The 23320-nt window shown below is 43.8% G+C and overlaps 1 protein-coding gene across 1 annotated transcript; it reads left to right on the plus strand.

The window, feature by feature from the left end:
* The first annotated feature begins 5259 nt into the window (after positions 1 to 5259).
* Positions 5260 to 16770, plus strand: LOC104318438 (serine peptidase inhibitor Kazal type 5). The gene is made up of 16 exons (XM_009919694.2): positions 5260 to 5376; positions 6175 to 6194; positions 7048 to 7184; positions 7369 to 7429; positions 7933 to 8066; positions 8514 to 8574; positions 9605 to 9741; positions 10168 to 10228; positions 11028 to 11164; positions 11625 to 11685; positions 12867 to 13000; positions 13078 to 13138; positions 14439 to 14575; positions 15551 to 15611; positions 15965 to 16080; positions 16581 to 16770. Exons 1-16 carry the CDS (start codon positions 5322 to 5324, stop codon positions 16624 to 16626), a joined length of 1419 nt encoding a protein of 472 aa, XP_009917996.1. The 5' UTR covers positions 5260 to 5321; the 3' UTR covers positions 16627 to 16770.
* The last annotated feature ends 6550 nt before the right edge of the window (positions 16771 to 23320 follow it).

Consider the following 23320-nt stretch of genomic DNA (forward strand, 5'->3'; position numbering starts at 1 on the left):
GAGAAGTGAGAAGTTCTATGGTGTTGAAGGGCTTGAGCTATTTAAGGAAAAGTATTGTTGTTTTGAGATGTAACTGATCAACAGAGAGTTCTAATTCATTTATAGTCTGAAACTATTTTAAGATAAAGCCAGGTCTTTGAGCTAAGGCTCCCCTGGCTCACTAGGGGCAACACATCTGAGAATGGCGTGGGATTTGCAGAGCAGGAGACTGATCCTGGTTTAACAGAAATCTGCTGGCAGTTTGCATGCACTTCCTGTACTTTCTTTTATAGCTGTTACTTAAAGCAAATACATTCTTTATTTGTATAAACTTTATTGCAGGACATTTCCAGAAGACCTTGAGTGAACACACACAGTGTTTGAGTCCATTTTAGCTGTGACCTGATCTGTAAACACTTTCTGTTGCAGATAAGGCTCGAATGACTTTCTTTCAGATCTTGGCAGGATTTTACCTAATGCCAATTAATTTCATTCCCACCAAAGACATAGAATTTTTTTTTTTCAGTTAAGTTATCAAATCCTTTTTTTCTACTGCAGTTAATGAGAGTTGATTTTAAACTCTCAAAATGCTTCCGCACACATCATATTTTATTTCTGCTGATAATACTAAAATCCGATTTTATTATCAGCAGACTCTGACAAAAGTAGTTATTAATATTTTGTATGCTGTTTTTTAATGTGAGCAAACACTATGATTTAGAAATAAATTATTACTGCCTATTTCTACATTGAAAATCCCCTCCCTTATTTCTATGTGGAAAATGACTGACCAAATACAGTCATGCAGGGTGAAAGTCACCAGTTTGGTCCTGGTTAGCTGTTTTGGGGGATGCAAAGTTTGTCTGCCTTTGAGCTGTGATGAAACAAGTAAATTCTTGAACATTATTTATGCAGCCTGAGAATGATGAATACGAGACAGTAAAAATGTTCTCTGATGATGTCTGCTTACTGATTCCAGCTAAAATCATGTGCAGGAACATCTACATGATTTCATAAAAGCAGCGCACAATTTGTGGCTTAAAATAAATTCTTGCAAATGAAAATCAGTGTACTTGAAAGCTATTATGTTTTGTAGTGATTTCAAGTATTTAACTTCTGAAATAATCACCCATAAAACCTGCATTAACCATGCACCAAAAGCAATGAACTGATGAGGATAGTGCCTCAGTAGTCTCTTCTGTCGGTGTTTGAGCACCTTCTGAATTTCTCCTGCTGCCAGCAGAAATTATCATCCACAAAAATCACAGCTGGCAATAAGGGATCATTAATCAGATTCCAAACACGTCTGCTGAGAAGGCACAGGACAGTGACTTGCTAAAACCACCTCTGCTGTTGTTAAGAGCCCTGAGGTAGCAATGCTAACTCATTTCTGCTCTCAGCAGCCTGCCTGGTCAGTCCTTTCTTGCTTTCAACCCCCTTTTGCAGGTCACTCCGAGGGCTCGATGATGATGATGTCTGTCCTGAGCAGCGCTGTTTGTGGCGGAGCTCCGGTGGGACTCCGTGTGAGTAATGCCACGCGTTATTTTGATGAGGTTCCTGGGGAGAAGGGGGCAAAGGTTCAAGAGGTATTGGGGATTTATCACGCTTTCTTTTATGTTTGCTCTTGGTTACCCTTTGCGTTGCCCTCTAACAGTAATGAGGCCAAAACAGTCCTCTACAAAACTGGAAAGGTACCAGCACTCTGGGGATTCTTCAGTTTGCTGTAAATTACACTTTATTAAGGGCGTCTCTTGCTAATATCTACAGACCCCATGTGGTTCACAGCAGTTTCTGAGGCTTTGCAGAACTGGTGTTATGAATTGAGAGCTTCGGTTTCCAGGCCTCTCAACGCAGTTGGGTTTTGAGCTAAATTACTCTCTGCAGGGACCTTGAGTTTCTTGCCTTTTTTTTTTTTTTTTTAATAGAAGTGTTAGGTACTTATGCAATTCTTCAGGGCGTGCAAATGCTCCTCTTGGTATATAGTGAGAACTGTTGACTCTGGCAGAGGCCTCAGCAGACCTTGAACTCTCCATGGTGTTTCTCAATTCTCTGTGGTCTGTCCATTCGGAGCCTGGTAGCTCTGCCCACCACGTCCCAGTTGCTCTCGCAGCTGCCGTGGAGGGAGAGCCCATGCATGGCAGCAAGGCGTGCTCTGGCCAGGGGACCTCTCGCAGTCTGCCACAGTAGACAGTGCCAGAAATCCTGCAGTTTAGGGCCATTTGTTTCTTCAAAACTGAGTGAGGTGCAACAGGGAGAACGTGATGCTGTTTGTGCAGTGAAGCCCCTCTGGATCTGCTGCAGAGCTCCCTCTCCTGGCTCTCCCTACATGCTTGTGACACTCAATCCCACCAAGCAACTGCTGCGTATGGGTACCTGGGGGTTTCAGCATTATTTCCCTTAAGTATCACAACTTCTGCTCCATGGCCCATCTGCTTTTATCCTGGGGACTTGTGAATAAGCCTCTCTCTTTCCTCTCTTTAGGGCTCCTGTCTAGCATCTGTTAGCACATCTGTCTTTTCCTGCAAGGGTTTCCCTATTAAAGGGAGCTCTTGTCTGGGCCATTTCCTTGGGATCTCCCTGCTCCAGTCTGCTGCAGGAGCCCTCCTGGTGCCCAGCCCTCCCTGGGACTGCAACACCAGAATTTTCAATGCTTTCCCCTGCATGAAGGTATGAGCAATTCCACTCAAATTGTTCACTGAAAATAGTATGATGTAAATGCAACTACTTGCAAATTACAAATCCAGATCCTTGATGTCGAAGGTCCCCAAAGAAATAGTTTAGTGTTAAGCATACTTACAACCGCAAATTTGGTTTGTGGATGGGAAGCATGGACAATTTCTGCATATGTTTCTGAAAAAGAGATGAGTTGACTTTACTGCCTTCTGGCCTCAAAGGGGTCACTTCCTTTCTTGGCCCATGTTGGTGAAATTCTGCAGAAATGTTGACAGATGATTCACAGCTGGGACTAGAGGTAACCTGGAAAGGCAGCAGAAGAAAGGAGTAGAGTGCTCATGTCCAGGGCTGCTTGGCCAGGTGGACCTCCCTCTCCAGGCATGGCCGGCAAAGGGAAAATAAGCAGGTAGACGTCAACACAACATGACTGCAAGTGGGGTTTGCATGAACACAAGGGTGTAAACACACAGGGACAACCAAAGGTCTCCCTCTCCTGCAGCTCCCTGTCCAGCCTGGGTGGGACGTGCTGCACCCTCTGCTCTAGTCCCGAAAGGCTCTGTCCTGACGGACAAATGGCTGGTGGAAAAAGCTTTGCTGAATCGCTCTCCGTGAAGCAGGCAGCTCGCTCTTAGAATCACAGTATGGATCTTCTTTGTGCACAGGGCAGGAGCCCAAAGGCGAGCACTATGTGCCTCGGCTGATGCAGGGGACAGAAGACGTGCTATAGCTGTGGTGATGTTTTCTAGATCCCAATTCCTTCTCTAGACCCTTGACAGGTGTTTGCTGTTCTGTCCTTTTAATCTGTCTCCTATTGCAAACTACTCCCTAAATTTAATAACTTAGTTGGAAGAGAATTACTTTGATCTTGACAGAACATGCTGAGTCAATCTATTTTAACTGCAGATTTGGTTTGCAAATAATATCTCCTTTCCGAAAAGGTTCAGGTGTCCTCTCCGTGGACATTGGCAGGAATTTGCTTGACCATGACAGCTTCTACAAAGTCTGGCAATTAAGCTGTCAAGATATATTTTCCTCTGCCAGGAAGCATTAATTGATGATAGTCTTGGCTGGAATAAGCCCTGAGAGATGGATATTGTAATCAGGATGAACAGAGGGTCCTTGTAGCTGAGGCCTGCATTGGTCCAAAGGTCTGGAGTCCTTGACACTTGGTGGAACTGAGATAAGGAACAGGGCAGGAGACACCCGGGCTGAATATCAGGTGAGAGGAATGAAAACAAGATATATGAATAGAGATCTGTCTAATGTCACTAGGTATTAATGTAGCTGGAAATGCTGGCATTTGGGGAGACTTTAGCTTTGCAGATGCATGCTGCAAACTACTAATATTAGCAAAGCTCCCAGATATGAAAGCAAATAGAGTTTTCCATGAGGTAATCCCCCAAATCATGCTATTGTGGATTTGCTTTTCGAGTGAGAAAGATGTTGGAGATGTCCTTCTCTTAGAAAATAAAATGGGATGATTCAACATGAGCTCACTCTGTTTAAATTATGTCAAAAATAGATCTGCAAGTAAAGATTTTGATTACCAAGTACAGAATTTGAAAGATTAAAAGTTAGTGAGAAATTTGGAGGACTTAGGATCCCAATTGAGAAGACTGGGATTGAGACGAAGACTGGGATTGAGACCAATCCAAAGAATTGCCAAAAATCTCCTTAAAGGACAAAAAAAAGTGTTCAGGACCAATCCAAGTTCTATTATCTTAATAGTGGGCAAACCTTCAGGAGAAATTTGAAGAAAACTGAAGATATAAAGTGTAAACGGGTAATGTACACAGTGAATTTTCAGGAAGGAAACCATGCATGGGCTAATATCAATCTTTGCAAAGTTGGCTGACTTCCTAGATAAAGGAAATGGAGTATATCTAGCCTATGCAGACATCAAAAGCATTTGGTCTGCTGCCCTTATGGGATGGTGTTGCTTAGGCTTGGCGAGGTGGGTCAGGAACTGGCCATGGGGGAGGCGGTAGCAGATGAGCAGAGGGTACTATGGGAGTTATCGGTGAACAGCCAAAAAGATGGATTTTAGGACCAAACTTAATATTTTTGCTCCTTGCCGTAGTACAGAAAAAGTTGGCACATGGAGCAGAGCACTGCTGAGTTTTTTAAAACAGGGGAAGAGCAGGACTTCTCCCGCAGAGCACAGGGTGACCTTCTGGGCTGAAATTGCCTGGGCTCAAACTGGGCTGAAACACAGCAGTGAAGAGTACAAAATCATGCTCTGAGGTTAAATAACGAGGAGTTTGGCTATCAGCTGGCAGCTCAGTTGAAAACTGCGAGAAAGATCTAATTGCATTTAACCAGTCGCAGGGTAGACGTGAGCCTGCAACGTGCCGCAGCTGTGCGAGGGGCAGCCCAGGGCAGGGACAGATCCGTCCGGGAGGAGAGGGGTCCTGGCACGCTCCACGTTCCCCTCGAGCCATGCAAAAGGCCCCTTCCTGGTATACACCCTGTGTCAATCATTAGCTAGAAATCTAGAGCTGGGTAAATATATTTTTGGCTTTGAATGTTGATGATAGGCTTGGAGCATTACCTAATAAGGTGGGACCACTTGGTATCATGGTGTGCTATATATTCCTGCTCCCATCTGCAATCTTCCTCTCCCACACAGAGAGCTAGCAGGCTGCACTGGAGAGGTACCTCTGTCTGCCATGAAGACAACAGAGGTTTTCGTGAAGGCTGCTCTAGCTCTTTGCTGCTGCTTAGGTGAGTATTTTCTGGGATTTGGCAAAGATTGATCTACCTGAATCGGAGCTGAATTTTCATTTCAGTAAAAGTGTTTGGGTCTTGTAACATGGAGGAGAGCCTTATTCCATGAAGAAATATTCTTCTTGAGGGAGTGTAGCAAAAAATTATACTTCAAGACTGAGGTTTCAGCAAACCTCATACAGGTGTCTGTTTTAATCTTCTTTCTTCATAGGAGCAAATTTCTGAAGGAGCAGTCCTAGTGCAGGGCAGGAGCTTGCACATGGGAGTACTGTGTATAAGGGCAGAGTAAAACTGTTAGAAATGGCATCATTATCCATGTGAGCAATATAAATGCAAACTTTAACCTCCAAGATTGCTCTGTAAGTTTACTGTGCTGCTCCTGATAATTGAGAAGGACGTGTCTGGAGATGGACAGTGCCAGTGGTTGACAGTCATCTTAAACATGCATGTCCAAACTTTTGAAAGTCAAATATGAAGTCTCTTAGAAGAGGTTAAAATCCAAGAGTACCGAATTGAAAGTACTTGTATCACTTCCCTGTAACATCTTAGGGGTGGATTAATATATGTGTTCTCCCCTGTTTTATCTCCCCTCAAAAGTACAATGAAACTTTTAGTAACTTTTAATACATCCTATGACCATTTACTGGCATGATGTAAAACTCCATGTTTTCCCAAACCAAATAAACTAGTTAACAACTGTTGCTGAATTTAAGTTTCATGAAAAGATTTACATATATCTTCTCTGCATATCAATAATTTGATTTACTTATCTGTCTCTTTTTTTTTTTCTTTCAGGTATTGCTTTCGGAGTTGAGGTGAGCTACTGATCTATTTATTCTGTTCTATTCCAGGTTTCTGGTAAAGTAGAAACAGTATGTAATTACCTGATGAGCAAGTGGATTAAATCTAATGAAAGCTTGGCTGTTCAAATAATATTTGCCAGTGCATGACTGAATGATATTGCCAATTTCACGAGGAAGTAAAAGATCTCCCATTTTTTACAATATTTTCAGTTTATTAGATAAAATGAAGAAAACGAGAAGTAATTATACAATCCTATTATATTAACTCTTAGACGTAATTTAGTTACTCCAAGCCAAAGGCAGTAGGTTACCTCCCCATGAGGAATACTGTCTTAAGATGATATGCTTGAAAGCATCAAAGACTGTGATTCTGATAATTTTTTCTATACAGTAAGACCCGCAGAACTGTGTTAGTTGCATAGGTTTTCTATACCTATATCATAGAGAGGAAAACAGCAGGGTCTGTGCAATGGATTTAGTCGGCAGGTTCTTGCCACACAGTTATGTGACTCCTGTAACTCACCAGAGAATGCAGCAAGATTTGAAACTATCAGATTTGGAGCTGAGGGGCTCTGGTGTACCGCCAGGCTCCCAATTACCAGCTGCCTTCATTAGGCACCATCTCACCCACAGCAATCCTTCCTCCATGCTGTGCCTCCCCTGGACCCCGGCAGGAAAGCGTAATCAGAAACTCCTGTAGAGAAGATTTACTCCTCCTGACTGCCTGAGCAGATTCAAAATAATAGCTGTAATTTACCTCTCGGCAGGAGCTGCAGGCACTGTGGCTGGGGCGGTGGGAGACTGCATGGGGGTTTCTTTCCATGAGGGAGCCAACATTGGGGCTGATTCTGTGCTGCGCTCGCAGGTTGATTGCAGCCAGTATTCTAGTGGCATTGGGAAGGATGGCGCAGTCTGGGTAGCTTGCCCAAGGAACCTGAAGCCAGTCTGCGGCACTGACGGCACCACGTTCAGCAACGAGTGTGGGATCTGCCTCCACAACACGTGAGTATTGCTGGAAACCTAGCAGAAGACTCAGGGCAAGGCACTGAGGGTAAGGGTGGCATCTTCGTCCCCCAAAGATGGTCTGGGCAGAGGAGCATGTGAATTAGTAGCTGGGTGCCAACGCTGCCAGTACCAAGGTGATGCTGCTCCCTGTGATCCCTGACACAGGTCTGCTTTCTTCTAGGGAACACAGTGCCAGTGTGGAGAAGGCGCATGATGGAGAATGCGAGTCGAAATCTATTATGGTAAGACAAAGTCCATGGAAGACTTCAGCTGGCTGTAAAAGGGGACAGTTCAAACACCACACAAGAAAACAGAACGTGCACAGCTGGTCTGTATAGACCAAAGGAAATTAAAATCTGATAACCAAAGCTGAGAGGGTTTTTATGGGCTATCTGGTACCATGTCTCTGTGCTTTTCTAATTCAGACTTCTAGCTTCTGTAATTGGGAATAAAATGAAAATGTTGTGTTGGCTGAAGGTTGGATCTCACCACCTGGATAGCTCCAGCAGGATTTTATGAAGGGCCTCACAAAATCCAAATCGCAGTCCTCCTTCCTATGCCATTTTTTTTCAGCAAGAGAGAATTCCCACAGAACTGACTCTGGCTTCCACTTTTGATGGTGGAATTAGTTTGATGCTGGATTTGTCCCCAAAGGTTGAAGGAAAGTAAGCAGACTACATAGAAGTGTTATATCTTTATATTGAAAATGTGTTTGTTTTTTTCTCTATTCCTGCTATTTTTACAGATCGATTGCAGTAGGTACCGAAGAACTGTAATAGATGATCATGTCATGGTAGCATGCCCAAGGATACTGAAACCAGTCTGTGGCTCAGATAGCTTCACTTATGACAACGAATGTGGGATCTGTGCCTATAATGCGTAAGTGTTGTGCAAAGAATATCCTTCTAGATAATTAGTGATAGTTAAGGCTCTCAGAAGCACTTCTGTAAAACACTAGTCTTTCTTAATGCAGGTGTCTCTGTAGGTCTTTTTTGGAGCTGGCTGCTTGTAATTCTCCAACCAACCTGAGTTTTCTTCCCCATTTTCTGTCTGTGCTCGTGAGGGTTATCACAAAAGAACCAGAGGACAACCCAGAGCACAGCCACGAACAGATCAAAGTGTTACTTGTAACACCTAGTTACTCCTAACGCTTAATTACCATGTGATATGGAAATACCATGCATTTGCTGCTACCATCTGTGGGGTGCATTCAGACAAGTCAAGCAGTTGTAGTGTCCCACCTTGCTTAGTCTTGTCCCAGTGCCTAGAGTGTATTGGGAAAAGTTATTCTCAAGGCTTCCTAACCAAAGCTTTTCTTTCTTTCAGAGAACATCACGCCAACATTAGCAAAATACATGATGGAGAATGCAAGCAGGATACTGGCACTGTAAGTGCAATAGAAGTAAAAAATACATCTCTTAGGACTGTTAATAGAATCCTGATAATCCCACAGATTTCCCTAGCAAACTGTAAGACGACCATGTGACGAGGCTTACGAGGGTCACAGTCCATGCTTTGCTTTTATGCACAGTGAGGGTGGGTTTTGCATCCTCCCTGCTCCAAAGAGAGGGTCACCCCATGCATACCACACCAAATCGACGATGGAGAAAGGGGATGGATAGGAAAAGAGAAGCTGCAGTGAGTTGGTGCTGCAGAACTCGCTTCCCTATGTATTAAGCTGGCTTTTGTGCCCAGGGGAAGGGGAGGCCCAAGATTTCACTTGCCAATATGCTGTGCAGGTTGGCAGTTTTCTCTCTGGAGATCGCAAGTGCTTCCACCCTTTGCAACAGGGATTCAAAGCTCCCAGGCTGGTTGCTCTCACAGACATAGTGAGACTCGTAAGAGCACTAAGCATACATATTTATAGAGTATAATTTATTGTATATTTGTACGAGGCCAACAGTCTGGTGCCTCAGGAAGAGAAGCTTCTATATTTCAGCACCAAAATTCTGGGATATAGAAAGTCCATTCTCTAACTGATAGATAACCATTTTTTCTCTATCCTTTCAAGCCCTGTGCTTAACTACAGGGAATCTGAAGTAATAAGTAGTCACAGAGCTGGAGAAGTGGGGAGAAAACCAACGCAAACCAAAACAGCATTAGTCAGATTTCCAGCTGGTGAAAAATGTTTCCCACTAAATTCAAGACTGTTTTTCTTGATGAGAATGGGCCCAAAATTTTGTACATTTTCTTCTGCTTGAAGGATCCCTTCTTCAAGATAGTCTTTTTTTCTTGACTCATAGACAACTAGGATAATATTCAGAAAGATAATTTCTGATTGAACATTTAGCTTCAGTGTATCAGAGCTTTGTCCTGTTGCAGAAAAAATGGAGGCTGGGATACAGAATGAAAAGGTTTTGCATCAATTTTTCTCACATAGCAGGGGCTCCACCAGAGCTAATTCTCCTTATTGACAGATTGATTGCACTAAGTACCCAACAAGAAACACTGAAGATGGCAAAGTATTAGTATCTTGTCCAAGGAACCTGAGTCCAGTTTGCGGCACAGATGGTATTACATACGATAATGAATGTGGGATCTGCGCCCACAATGGGTAAGTGCCATACGTAGAGCACTCCTAAGGAGCCGGCAATGCTTTGCAGTCCTGAGAACCAACCTTCTGCATTTCTGCTTATGCCTATTTCTTCAAGTCTCTTAAAAACTGGATTGGTTTTGGATTTACCTTGAGTTTCCTTCTGATACCTTCTTTGTGCTCATGAGGGGAAATCTTGAAGAGTCAGATGGCAGCTCCTTGGATTAGTCTGTGGGCTGGGCAGTGACTGAGCAGAGGAAGGAATAATTCAGAATATTGCTTTAAATTGCATGTTATGAGAAGATGTGATGAGCTTGTTAATGAGTAATGTAGCTATTCTGATACACTCTTATAGAGTCTGAAGCTGTGATTTGCTTCATTTTACACATGACTGCGACCAAGAGGTTAAGCATTTAGTTCCTCAACTTTATTGTTTCCTTCTTCCAGAGAACACAGGACCCATGTTAGCAAAAAGCATAATGGAAAATGCAGACAGGAGACTTCCGAGGTAAGTATTCAATATAAGGCATATTTCTTCTCTTGCTTCTATTAACTGAAATGTTCCCTGAGGCTACATCTACTCTGAAAGTGAGCTGGCCTGAAGCCTGGCTTTCTCCACATGTCTATTAAGTCTTGTCAGGCCCTTGTGTTGAGGATGCCTACAAACCCCATCTGTCCTGAGACAGGTGTCCACTGGGGCCTCCTTGCCCGCACAGTCCTGGCAGATGGGCTGCACGGGAGCTAGGTGCAGAGTTTTCATTACGAATTCATACCTACACCAACCTTTGGGGTGGGGATATATTCTGGTATATGGAGCACACCTCAAGTTTTGATCTGAGTGTATCAGACGAGAAATCCCAGAGCTGGTGTCTAGGACATGCCAACACATAAATGTGAAAGTTGGTCAGTTTGGGCTTAGATCTTCCTTTGAGGATGCTCTTCAAATGCATTGTCAGCAAAGTCCAAATTCCTTCACTGTTTTGGTGTTTCGTTTATATTCACACTGCAGGATGAAAAGGGGACTATGTTTTTCTCTGGTTTTACTTTTCTGGCATACCTTGCATTAGGGATTGACAGAGCTACTTACTCTAGTGATTTGGCATCTCACAAACTATGCAGTGCTGTGCAGTTCCCTCTGTGCATAAGAGGATTCATGCAGAACTGACGCAGCTTGGTTTTGAGAGAACCGAGTCTTAGCACTAGTGTTGTCTCAGCGTCCCAGCATAACAGATGTGGCAGGAGGTTATGTTGGGGTTTTTCTAAGAGAACAAGAACTTGCCCAGGTTTGACACTCCTGCTTTTTGTAGATCGATTGCAGTCAATACCCATCAAGAATGATTAAGGCTGATAAAGCCCAGATACGCTGTCCAAGGATCCTGCTCCCAGTGTGTGGCACAGATGGATTTACTTATGACAACGAATGTGGCATCTGTGCCCATAACCTGTAAGTACCGTACATAGGATTCTCTTTTGGATTGACTAGCCATGGTTAGTGCTTCATACGGCTTTTCTTTTGATACCAACATATCTATATATCTTTTTCTGTTTCTCTTTCAACCTCCTGAAGCCCCGTCACCTTGATTTTGTTCCTTGATGCTCTGTTTGTTCTCCTCCGGGGAGCTGTGGGAGAGCCAACTCTCAGTCCGAGCACACTATGAGGGCTGTGGTATTTGGGCTGAGGGAAGAATGGATGGGACTGCTGCATAGCACACAGTGAGGAGACCTGATAGGTCTGTTACCACTTAGGATTACACTTGCTAATGACTGGGAGAAGGTGGTTCATTAGGCAATCAGAAACCTCCTTTATCATATATATTGGCTATGAGTTTGGTTTTCTTTCTGTGGCACCTGGGTGTCACAGGGCTTAGTTGGTGAGCATGCTAATGCCAACCTCTCCCTTTCAGAGAACATGGGACTCATGTTAAGAAAAGCCATGAGGGAAGATGCAAGGAGAAAAGTACTCCTGTAAGTGTAACTAGCTATAAAATAAGTGCCATCTCCTACTCTCTCTCCAGTCTCCAGGAAGACGCTGGCTGGGCTCAGCGCACCCACCATGCTCCTGGATGCGTGGAGGGGTGAAGCGCGGGGCTCGTGCTGGTGTTGTGGTTCTCCTTAGCTGCTCACAGTGGCTGCCGCCAATGCGCTGTACATGAGGGCAAGAGAGAACAGGAATGGGCCGGGACTTCAGAAACAGAATGTCCCAGTACTGCAGATCTCTGAAGAGAAATCATCAGAGGCGGCCCAAGAACCATTTTAGCACAGTATGAGAGAAAGAGAGAAGGCTGTGCTAGGTGTCTGTGTATTCATTCAGTGCTAGGACTTCCATTGCACTAGACAGGCAGGTTAAAAAATCCTCATGCTCTGGTCAGCCAGGAAAAATGTGCTCTCAGGTATGCATGCAGAAATGGCTTTATTATCCTGCACAGCAACAGTATGTGCTGATAATATCTCAATGCGTTTATTCTGCTTATGCAGAGCAGCTCTACAGCACCAAAAATAACTTCATGCATCCTGAGGGACCGTAATATATTTTCTATAGTAAAGAGACATTGTTAAAATGTTGTCTTTGCTTTAATTTGCTCTTGGACCATGTGGGAAATATGGGTAATAAGAAACACTCCATTGGGGAAACTATGCAAAATGACAGTGAAGTGCCAGTGATGCTTAGCTAGTGTAGACTGACTTCTAATAAGTGTTTGTCTATTATCCTCAAATATTTAAACCGTTAGATTTTATATATTGTCAATATTTTTGCAAAAGGAGCTGGTGAAACAGTTCCTGCTACTGTTTTGAAAAAGCTGAAACAAAGTCTCGGATTTAGTTAACTATGTCAAGCTGGACTTAATGTCAAACACTTAAAATCAGGTTCCTTGGCTTAAATGCTTGTTTTAAAACTTGCATACGTATTACTCTAGGAAAATAATCTTTTTGGTCAGCTCTTCCTTTCTTCCCTCTGTTAGCAGACAATACCAAACCCAACTACAATTAATTAATTCATTTCTAATGGAAGACTAAACTTAAAAACCCCTCTGATTTTCCTCTGGTAGAAACCTGTAAAATCTGGAGGATCAGAGTGGACAGACTGCAGATGAGGCACTCTTCCATTTCCCAGCAGCTGACCCAGCATCATTATTTTATCTCCCCAGGTTGACTGCAGCACATACCTGACCAATACTAAAACTGGCGAAGCCATCGCAGCCTGCCCCTTCATCCTGCACGAGATCTGTGGCACAGACAGTGTCACCTACAGCAATGACTGTGTGCTGTGTGCCCATAATATGTAAGCCCTGGAGGTGACCCCCTGAGAGCTCAACAGAGTTACTTGCTGAGCATTTTTAACTCTGCTTTCTCTTCCAGCGAATTTGGAACCAATGTTGCCAAGAAGCATGATGGAAGGTGCACAGAGGAAGCTCCCCAAGTAAGTAAAACCTAAAGAAAAATAAGAGCTTGAGCTGGTGCTGATTGCATAACTCGAATAAACGCGGGTTTTGGTGTAGCCTCCGCTAGGAGTCACAGCTTGTGCCGTCCTTCCTTCTGCGGGTGAGTATCACCCTTCTGGCAGCAGGAACATTGTGCACTTCTGCACACAGTCAGGAAAAGAAAGAGGAGAGGACAGGTGAGGAATTAGTCATGAGACAGGCAGCATAAAGGATTTAAGGCTTTACAAGAAGAAATCCCTTTCCCACAGCGGTCTATCATAGCTGCTGCAGGAACTTAGCAGTCTGTTTTGGCAACATGGGAAGGGGACGCAGAGGACCCAGGGTACCCAGTGCCTTCTGGATGCTTGCATTTTACAAAAGGATGTTCTGCAAAGATTAGAAAATTGCCTGTGTTTTGAATGCTGGCACCTAATGTGCCAGGGGATTTAAACCCCCCCCCGCCTCTCTCTCTCTCTCTCTTTTTTTTTTTTTTTTTTTTTTTTTTGGTAAATGCAATGTAATCTGATGTATACCAACAATGAATCTTGTAAAAATACCAGATTAACTGTATTTGGCCAGCTCTAAGCTATTTACACTCACTGGGTAATAGAAGAACAAAGCCATCTCATTAGCATGTGTTTGAAAGGGTCAACATCCTGAGTCAGATATTTCATTTCTATACAAAAAAACCTATGAAATGTCATTCCTTTGTTTCCTGAGTACACTCTGTGCTCAGACTGGGTGAGATACATAAATCAGGGAGGAAGAGCTCACACTGGAGAAACTGGGAGTGCTAAAATGCAAAGCCAGTTCTTCAACTGGTGTAAATCAGCTTCAACTGCTGTCAGTCCTGTTGGCAGATTTTCAACACTTGGAGCCATCCCATCGCAACAAAAGTCCTGTCAGCACATCTCCCTTCCATTCTTGTGGGCCAGGAAAAACACCTTGATCACAGTTGGCCCTCTTGCAGGAAGGGCATAAATCATGCCATTTTGATTTGCAGATTATTTTTGAGCTGCATTTAGTAATATCTCTGTAGCTTCAGCAAGGCATAGGGGCATCATGATAAATACAAAGCTGAATGAATAATGTCTACCTTCAAGCCTTGATTCATTCTTCTCCAGCATAAGGCTGTGAAAGGAAATTGCTAGCTTTCCATGAAGAATGAGTTGATATATAACCATAATTTGTCCTATGGCAGATCCTAAAAGGCAGGGGCATAAGCAGGGAGGGTTGTGTCTGGGCACCCTTGCACAGAGCAGAGCCCATGCCAGAGCTTTTGCCATTTTTGTTCCCCAGCTTGACTGCAGCCAGTACCCAACTACCATGCTGAAGGACGGCAGACAGCTGATGGCCTGCACGATGATCTACGATCCCGTCTGTGGTACCGATGGTGTCACTTACGCCAGTGAGTGTACGCTGTGTGCCCACAACCTGTAAGTACTTGTCCTTCTCCCTGGGGAATTCGCAGTGGTGGTGGTTGGATCTGAGAGTGCCAAGTAATGTGCAAGGGCTCTCTCTGAATCCCTGTGCTGGATGGGTCCTGGCTGTCTACCCCCGTTTTTCTGCTTGTCCTTGTTGGTGTTTGACGTGGTGTCGTGGTTTAACCCCAGCCAGCAACTAAGCACCATGCAGCCGCTCACTCACTTCCCCCCCACCCAGTGGGATGGGGGAGACACTCAGAAAAAAAAAAAGGTAAAACTCATGGGTTGAGATAAGAACAGTTTAATAGAACAGAAAGGAAGAAACTAATATTGATAATAATAACAATGATAAAATGACAATAATAATAAAAGGATTGGAATATGCAAAATAAGTGATGCACAATGCAATTGCTCAGCACTCACTGACTGATGCCCAGATAGTTCCCGAGCAGTGACCCCCACCCCAGGCCAACTCCCCCCAGTTTATATACTGGTCATGACATCACATGGTATGGAATACCCCTTTGGCCAGTTTGGGTCAGCTGTCCTGGCTGTGTGCCCTCCCAACTCCTTGTGCCCCTCCAGCCTTCTTGCTGGCTGGGCATGAGAAGCTGAAAGAAAAAATCCTTGACTTGGTCTAAACACTACCTAGCAACAACTGAAAACATCAGTGTGTTATCAACATTCTTCTCATGCTGAATCCAAAACAGCTACTAGAAAGGACATTAACTGTATCCCAGCTAAAATCAGGACACATGGGCATTCGACCCCAGAGCCCCACAGAGGGAGATGCATCAGCTGGAGAGAGCATTATTCCAAAAGACAAGTGCCTGGTCCATAAGGGCGTGTTCTTGTTAGTGCTGTGCAGGTAGTGCTAAGGTAGTTTATCTGAAAATCTCTTGTGCACTATGTGGGAGTGAGGTTTGTTCTTGCACTGTGGTTGTAATGGGGAAGGTTGCGGCTAGTGACGGTCTCTCTTTCCTCCAGGGACCATCAGACCAAACTTGGCAAAAGAAAGAACGGACGCTGTGAAGAGGATATTACAAAAGTGAGTGGGAAAGTATGGGAACAAAGAGTGAGGTCCAGTGTCTGTTACACTCATGAGGGACTGTCCTTTGCTCTTGGTTACAAATTGGGGGAGCAATGGTGTGCAGACCTGAGGAGATCCCTTGGGAATTTCACACTGCCAACATCCATCCCATTGCTCTGTAACAGTGCAGGAAAAAATGTGGCAGTGAGCAGAAATAGTACAAGATCACATCTGCCACCAGGAGGAAGGTTTTGAGTTAGTTATTATGGTGTTACAGACAGTTTGATTTCTCAGTGGGGTGTCATTCTTTATGCTGGGGGGCTACAGTTTGCTCTCAGGCAGAGAGACTTACGTCTATCTTTCGTGTGCAGGAGCATTGCAAGAACTTCCAAGAAGTCTCTCCTATCTGCACCATGGAATATTTGCCCCACTGCGGCTCTGATGGCAAAACATATGGCAACAGATGTCTTTTCTGCAATGCCTACCTGTACGTACAAGAGTAAAACTCTTTCTTTCATGATCAATTCCTGTATCTACTACAAATGCAGGGCTGGTTTCATAATACGTTTTTGACTAACTGCTTATGGGCGTACACTTAACATTTTTGGTGCACCATGACTTGTGCAAGGAGGTGGGGTTTTTGCATTTTAAGGGAAAATGGGAAGAGCCCATTTCTGTGATCTGTACATGCCCTCCTGTTTGTTAACTTCAAAGATATTATACTCATTTTCACCAGCATGTAAACTATCCCACACGCTCATCAGAGCATGTGGAAAGTACTTCACCAGGCAGACTGGATTGTGTCAAATGTGTGAAACCTTTCATATTTGCTTTAATGATAATAATGAAGGGGAGTATTTGGGCTTTTGAGACTGTTCTTTATCTCCAGTCAACACTAAGCCAACACTTGGGTGAGTGAAGTGAGGAACGGGGCTTCAGCACTAAATATGCTCCATGTCTAATCCTTCTCTCTCCTTTTCTCACCAGGAAAAGCAATAGGACTCTCAACCTCATGAGTATGACTGAATGCTAAGTCTGTGCTGGAGTCCAGCCCAGGAAAACAAGCTCCCTTGTATGTGACTTCCCATGGGCTGATCTTCCCCAGCAACTTCCCTTCAGTTTCTCTCATTTCCTTAGGTCTTGAAACACTTGTTCAATAAACTCAGTTGGCAACATGTCTCTGAATGGCACGTCTCATCCCTTCTGCGCCTCCTCCTCCCTAACACGATACTTCTAGTTGTGCACATGTGTTTTTCTGTTGTTCTGCTCTACCAAACAACGTGTGTGAATCTTTTCCTGCCTTGTGTCAGTGCTATCCCTGCTGTGATGAGGGCCTGGCCTCCCCTTGGAGCTCCCAGGCACTTCCTTATTCCTCAGAGTCTTCTTGTCAGTATTAGCCTCATCTAACCACTAATATCTCTGTATGACCTGATCATGGACTTCATCTTTATAGTCAGTGCAAGGAGACATTCACCTCAAGAGCATGGTCCACCTCCTCCATAGGGCAAAGTCTAGGACCTCGGTGGTGGTTTGCTCTCAAGAAGAGCACCTTCTTGCTGTGGGCTAGACAGGGAAACTGGGTGCCTAGCTAAGGGGTGCCCTGCTCCTGGTTCCCACTGCCTGTGTGGCCTGTCCCATGGAAGAGGTAGAAGTTGCTGTCAGGAAAGGTGATCCCAGCCTGTCTCCACTGAATTTGTCCTCAGTGTTGAGTGCTGTTATAAGATATAATCCACAGGAGGGGGGAATGTCGAGCTCCCTACAGGGTCACAGACAGCAGAAGTGTCCACTCATGAAATATCTTGATTGATTAATGCAACAAAATATCTCTGGGACTGGTGGGCAGAAATCACCCCTGGGGTGGGGGACAGCCCCGGTACAACACTGAAGCTGCCTGCCTTCTAAAGCCATTTGGGAAGGAAAAGGATGCAGAGGTTCACTTGTGACCAGTTTTAACTGACTATATAACAAGTCATAGGAAAGCTGTTCTGCCTGATAGTCATGTTTTGCCTGATAGTCATGTTTTGCCTACTTTTTTGAGGCCGAAGGGCTCAGGACCTATTGATGCAATTGCTGTCACTTTGGTGTCCATATGGATGGCAGGGAGGTAGGGTGACCTAGGGGCTGCCTTTCATCTGTTGGCAACATGAGTACAGCCACTACCACTAGCTCCATACCAGGCCACCAAAGCCTTCGCAAGTCCAGTATTTCAGGGTTAAAGGATTTCTTCTGGACTACAGCTAGCACCTCCCTGGTTCAATGTCCCATTGTAGAGAATAACACAATTATTTGGATCGGTTTGGAAAAATCACTCTTTGAATTGTCGGATTAGAAGAATAGGCTGAAGGCAAATGTTCCTGACTTGGAGATACTGTGGGTATTGTACCAGGGAATGAGGCCGTAGTACCTCCGTGCCATTAGTGTCCATGCTGGCATGTACTTTTCAAGATGATTTGTAACTAACAATGGCTTATTGTACTTTTTTTTGGGTCTGTGTCCTAGTGTAAATATTCCTTTGGTTTATATAACCTTTTTGCCATTTTCTGTTAAGGTGTTTGGCAGAACATGCTGCTTTAGTCTTGTTTGTGTTACTTGGTTATCCTCAAGGATAAGACCTGAATAATTTTTTTTTTCTGTGGACTTTGGCAGACTTTTACTTGGACTTAGCTCTGACTGCTGGCTTTTGCAAGCCTTTGCAGTAAAGCTGTCAAGATCCAACTGAATGGCATAAGCTGGGCACAGCCATGCCAAAGCGTCCTCTGTGGACCTCATTGTCTGATGACACCAAAGGCAAACAGGAACTGAAGGAGGCACAAAGTTGAGGTTAAGTCAGAGAAATCCAGGGAAGAAGCCAAAGTGGTCATTAGAGAGAGGTTTCCATGCAGTATTTGCCAGTAGGTTTCACGTAAAAGTACATAATGGAATAAATCACTAAAACTGGGCCAGAAAATGGAAAAGCCTGACACTGGAGTTTAAATATCCCCTCAGGCTCAGGGGGTGTTTTATGAAGCAATATAATTCTATAAAAGTAAGGCAACTTTCTTCTCAGGGACAGAGCTGTTTTCTGTGCCTCAGAGCTGTTTTTCAGCTGTTCCAGGGTTACTTACTGAGTGTGTGTTAATTAGATGATTTCTTTCTGGTTTGTGTTTCTGAGGAAGTGATGGTCACATTCAAGAAGCAGCACTGAATTTTTGTGGCTTAGGAGAGAGGTAGAACAACCAGGTTTGGAGTGTCACTAAGAGACTTGAAAGGTGGTTTTAAGGTATGGTTGACAGCTGGGTGCCTGCTTGGCCACAGATAGAGGAATGGCTGGATAGATGGGTAGATAGAGATTACTATGCTGGGGTACACCAAGAGATCTTTTCATCAGCTTGGTGCTTACCAGACTGCAAATATATTCAGTAACCATCTCCAGTGTGAGGGCAACAGACACTTTGATGCTGCTTAGCCTACTACTCCATTGCTTCTCAGGGACATAATGCGGCAGAGCCCTGAGGCTGACTGTTTTACTCACCTTGGGCAAAAGCCTAAGCAGCTTCAAAATGATCAGGTTACTCTCAAAAACCATTCAACTGTCATGCTAGGAAAGCCTGTTTTTTAACTTGGAAAGAGGCACTAAAAGGATCAGATGCAAGCATGGATTTAGTCCTGCTTCAGCAGACTCTTATTTTTGCATTCTTGCCATGAACAGAAATAGTTGCAGGTGCAGCCTTATACCTTGAGTCAAGGATGCAGTGAAGAAAAAACTGACTTTTCAGTGCCTGCTATGACTGCACTATCAGGCATCTAAAATTTACTGCTGAAACACAGCTGGTCCAGCTCCGCACGCTGCCTTGCAGCCACTGCTGCAGCCCTCTGGCTCTGGAGAGCAGGGACTGAGCTCCTAAGCCATGCCAAGGGCTGATGAACTTCGATGTATTTCACACTGATGATGGTCCAGCCTCAGGATTCATGACCTGTACATGCACCGGCGAATATCACAGAGGCAGTATTTTAAAAATATAAATGTTCTCTCTCCTTTCTTGTTTGTCTAACTTATCTTTATAGCCTTATCAATGTTTTCTGAGTCTACGGTCATTTTTCTTACAACTCAAAGAGAAGGAAGAATGCGGTGAATCATTTAAATCTTGATTGATAAGTGGGATTTAGAAAACAATACTTAGCCTTTTCATATTGAGCCCAAAGGGTTTTTTTTTCACCATTTATTTGCACTAACCCTTCTGTGACTTGAAAAAAACCAACACAACTTTTTCTTGATAGTGTCTGTACCTAAACTTCAAACACTTTCCCAAAAAATCCACACCTTTCCAAATTATGTCTGCTGATAGGTTGCCTTGATTAAACTTTTTTTCATATGCTGCATATGCTAGAGAGGCATGTGGATGAATCTAGATACTCTGTCACTCTTTTGAGGGGTGCTTGAAAGTGACAAGGCTCATCCTACTGATTTTTAAAACTGTTCTCTTTTCAGAAGAATATTCAAATGATTTTTTTTTTTACCACTGTTATAACTATATGTTCCTCAAAACAAAGAAATCCAGAAATAATTATACAAACTCACTGTATCAGTCGCACACATCTATTTAACTGGCTGTTAGCAAAGAAAATAGTTTGGGAACTGAAAAAATTTCCTCAGATCTCTGTATTTATAGGTTTATAATCCTGGTATCCACCCGTTTCATCCATCAATATGTTCACACTCAGAAATGTTCATTCCCTTGTCGTAATTTAATGTTTGATACAATTTTATTTGATTCTTTGCCATGCTCTGGGCTCCGGTTGCGTGCTCTCCGCTGATCAACGAGTAGATATGAAAAAAGCAGAAAGCAGTAGTGGAAGGGAGCTTGTCTCCAGCTGGCAGACATCCACTCAGCCTAGGAGGGTTTTCCAGATTTTCACCAGCTGAGGTGCAGCCCCATAAGTTTAAACATATTGTGAATCTGCAAACAAAGAGCATTCACATAGCGTATCGCTTCCTGCCTATTTTTCATTCATAGAAGTGAAACCTTAATTTCATTCAAGCCCCCTGAAGAATGAGGAATGTTTGGAAATTGATTGCTTTAAACTCTTTTTCTCTGTTCCCTTTAAAGCTTAGCTGTAGCACGTGCCCTTGGGGCATCGCTGAGGATGGCCGGTCAGGGGCCCCCGGCCAAGAGCAGATCTGTGGCACAGATGGTTTCACTTACATCAATGAATGTGGGATCCGTGCCTATAATGTGTCAGTCCGATGGAAAGAACATGCTTTCTGAGTGACAGTCTCCTAGCCCCTGGACTGTCCCTGTGCTTTTCCAATTTGTCCTCCTCTTCTCCCTCTTCACTTGTTGTTTGTGCTTGGGGGGGAAATTGTGAAGATTTAACAAAGAAAAGAAATAGCTGAAGAAAGTAGCCAGAATGGAAATCCAAATGATGCAGCATATACAGATGGCATAGGTTTGTTGACTGATAGGATTATAATAGTCAGACACAGTAAACCCACTTCGTTGTTGGTTAACTCAGATGAACTCTCCTTCACTTGCATTATTTGGAAGTTTTATTTACATTTCCAGCACCCATCCCCCTTTGGGAAAATGGGCATACTGAGTCTCTAATGGCAGACTTCTCCAGAGAACGTGGGACACCCAGGGACTTGGGAACAGCAGTCATTCCAGTGACTAAGAAGGAAGGCAAACCAAGAAGCAGCCTGAACTCCCATTGCTCTCCGTGGCACCATCCCAAATAATGTCAGCTGGATGCTGAGTGGGCAGTGTACGATTGGACGTAAGTGATGCATATACCTTCTGTTGACATTTTATTTGGCAGCGGTTTAACACTAGCTTTCTAATATTGCTATTCTTCATAGGCTGTATTCAAATGTATGAAGAGAAGGATGGCAAAAAGATGCAAAATATGAGACAAGTAGCAGAAATATTTCCTTGCTATGCAAGCATGCGCAAACAACCTTCACTGACAGTATCAGGGAAGTGCAGCATAACCTGTTTCAATACCAGAAAAGGAGACACACAAAACCTTTGCAGATATCAGTGCATTCAGCTCTCCTGAGACAAGAATTTTTTTCAGGTGGCAAATGGGGCACAGTGCCCAAGCCAGGGGATGTAGGGGCCATATGATCATGTACAATATAGCATTTGTCAGGCACGTACTAACGCATTAAGTAAATAACTGTATTACTTTGCAAGTGCAAGAGTTTAGAGATGGTTGAAGTCCTGCTATCTACTTCAATGTCTGTGAAATAGCAAAATCCTGTAATTCAGCAGCATGCTCTTTTCTGTCCAGCTGCAATGAATCAGCCAGTGGTCTCATTAAAGCTCAACCCTGCAGAATAAATGAGATTGTTGCCCTTTCTTTTGATCTTAATAATGAAGAAGTGTTCAGTAGTTATGATGCTAATAGTCCTTCAGCTATAGAAACTCTTTCCACCCAGTTCCTCCTATTCCAGTCAAATGTTCAAGTTATAGCACCATGATGCATCCTGTCTCTCACCCTATTCTCCCTTTATTTCCCACCAGGGAGAGCAGTGGATTTTCGTTCTTAGCCTATTGCACCCTATCCCTCAGAAAGAAAATCCCTTGTTGCAGCTTTATTTACAAGATTTTTCTTAAAAAGCAAACCATCAATCCTCGCAAATACCAGAAGTTCCTGGTTTTCTTCCCATAAATGAAAGCAACCACCTTCATTTGTCTTTTCCAAACATTGTTTCTTTCATGACTTTTTGCTAGTTTGTTGGCTGATAGGGTAAGATCTGGGATTGTGTTTTTGTTTGATGCTCTACTTGCTCCTGTTCTGCATTGCCTTGTCCCATGTTTTCACATGGAAAGAAAACTTTGCCCGGGGATGTGATACATTGATGTTTCTTGGGACAGTTAATAGGCAGAGTGATGCCTCCAGGTTACGATGGCAGCGATGGACTGGCACCTCCAGGAACTGCCCCTTTGCGCTCCTGGTTGCTTCCCCCCATATGGGGTTTGTGCAGGGACACACACTCTTGAAATGTTTATCTAACTTAAAAACCTCATCTAACTTAAAACCCACTTTAGAATAATTTCTCTCTCATACATGTCATTATCTGTGTATAAACTTCTGCACCTCTAACTCCCTCAATTTGGGCAGAGCCTCAGCTCACCCTGTCCTGAGCTTGCATGAAGCAGGTCCCAGTTCCTGGCCCAAAGGGCTGTGGGGGCTCTCATTTGCAGACCTGGGGCTGGTCCAAAAGCCCTGACTGGCCATTTAGTCAAGGAAATTCTTCCTCAGTTACCTACTACTCCAGATAGAGCTCAGAAGAATCATTATTCCAGTCCTCCTGACCTCTGATCAAGAGCATGAAAGGAAACTATCTCTCATTTACAGCTACTCCTCCCCAAAACACACAAACTCCGGTGTGTTACTTACCAAGAGAAGGGAGATGTAAACATTGAAGGTTAATTACCCTCTTGTCAAGAACACTTTGTGGTCTATAGACATGTCTGTCAATCTTAGGAAACAAGAACTGAGGGGAGTGAGCACTGAAGGCATGTTCCTATGATAAATTAATGAGACTTGGCAGCTCACTGTGAAGAGATGATCCCTGTGCTTCATGGGAGACTGCAACCTGTCTCCCCAGCCACCCTTGCTATAGCCTTTGTACTGTAGTTGCATCTGGGATGTTTATCCCTTTGTAAACTAGCTCTTGAATGCAGTTGTCCAGGGATCAAATCATCTTCCTTGAGGCCTTTGTATTCTTCTGCTGCTCAGTA

Source organism: Haliaeetus albicilla, chromosome 27, assembly GCF_947461875.1.
Source record: "Haliaeetus albicilla chromosome 27, bHalAlb1.1, whole genome shotgun sequence".
NCBI lineage: Eukaryota > Metazoa > Chordata > Aves > Accipitriformes > Accipitridae > Haliaeetus > Haliaeetus albicilla.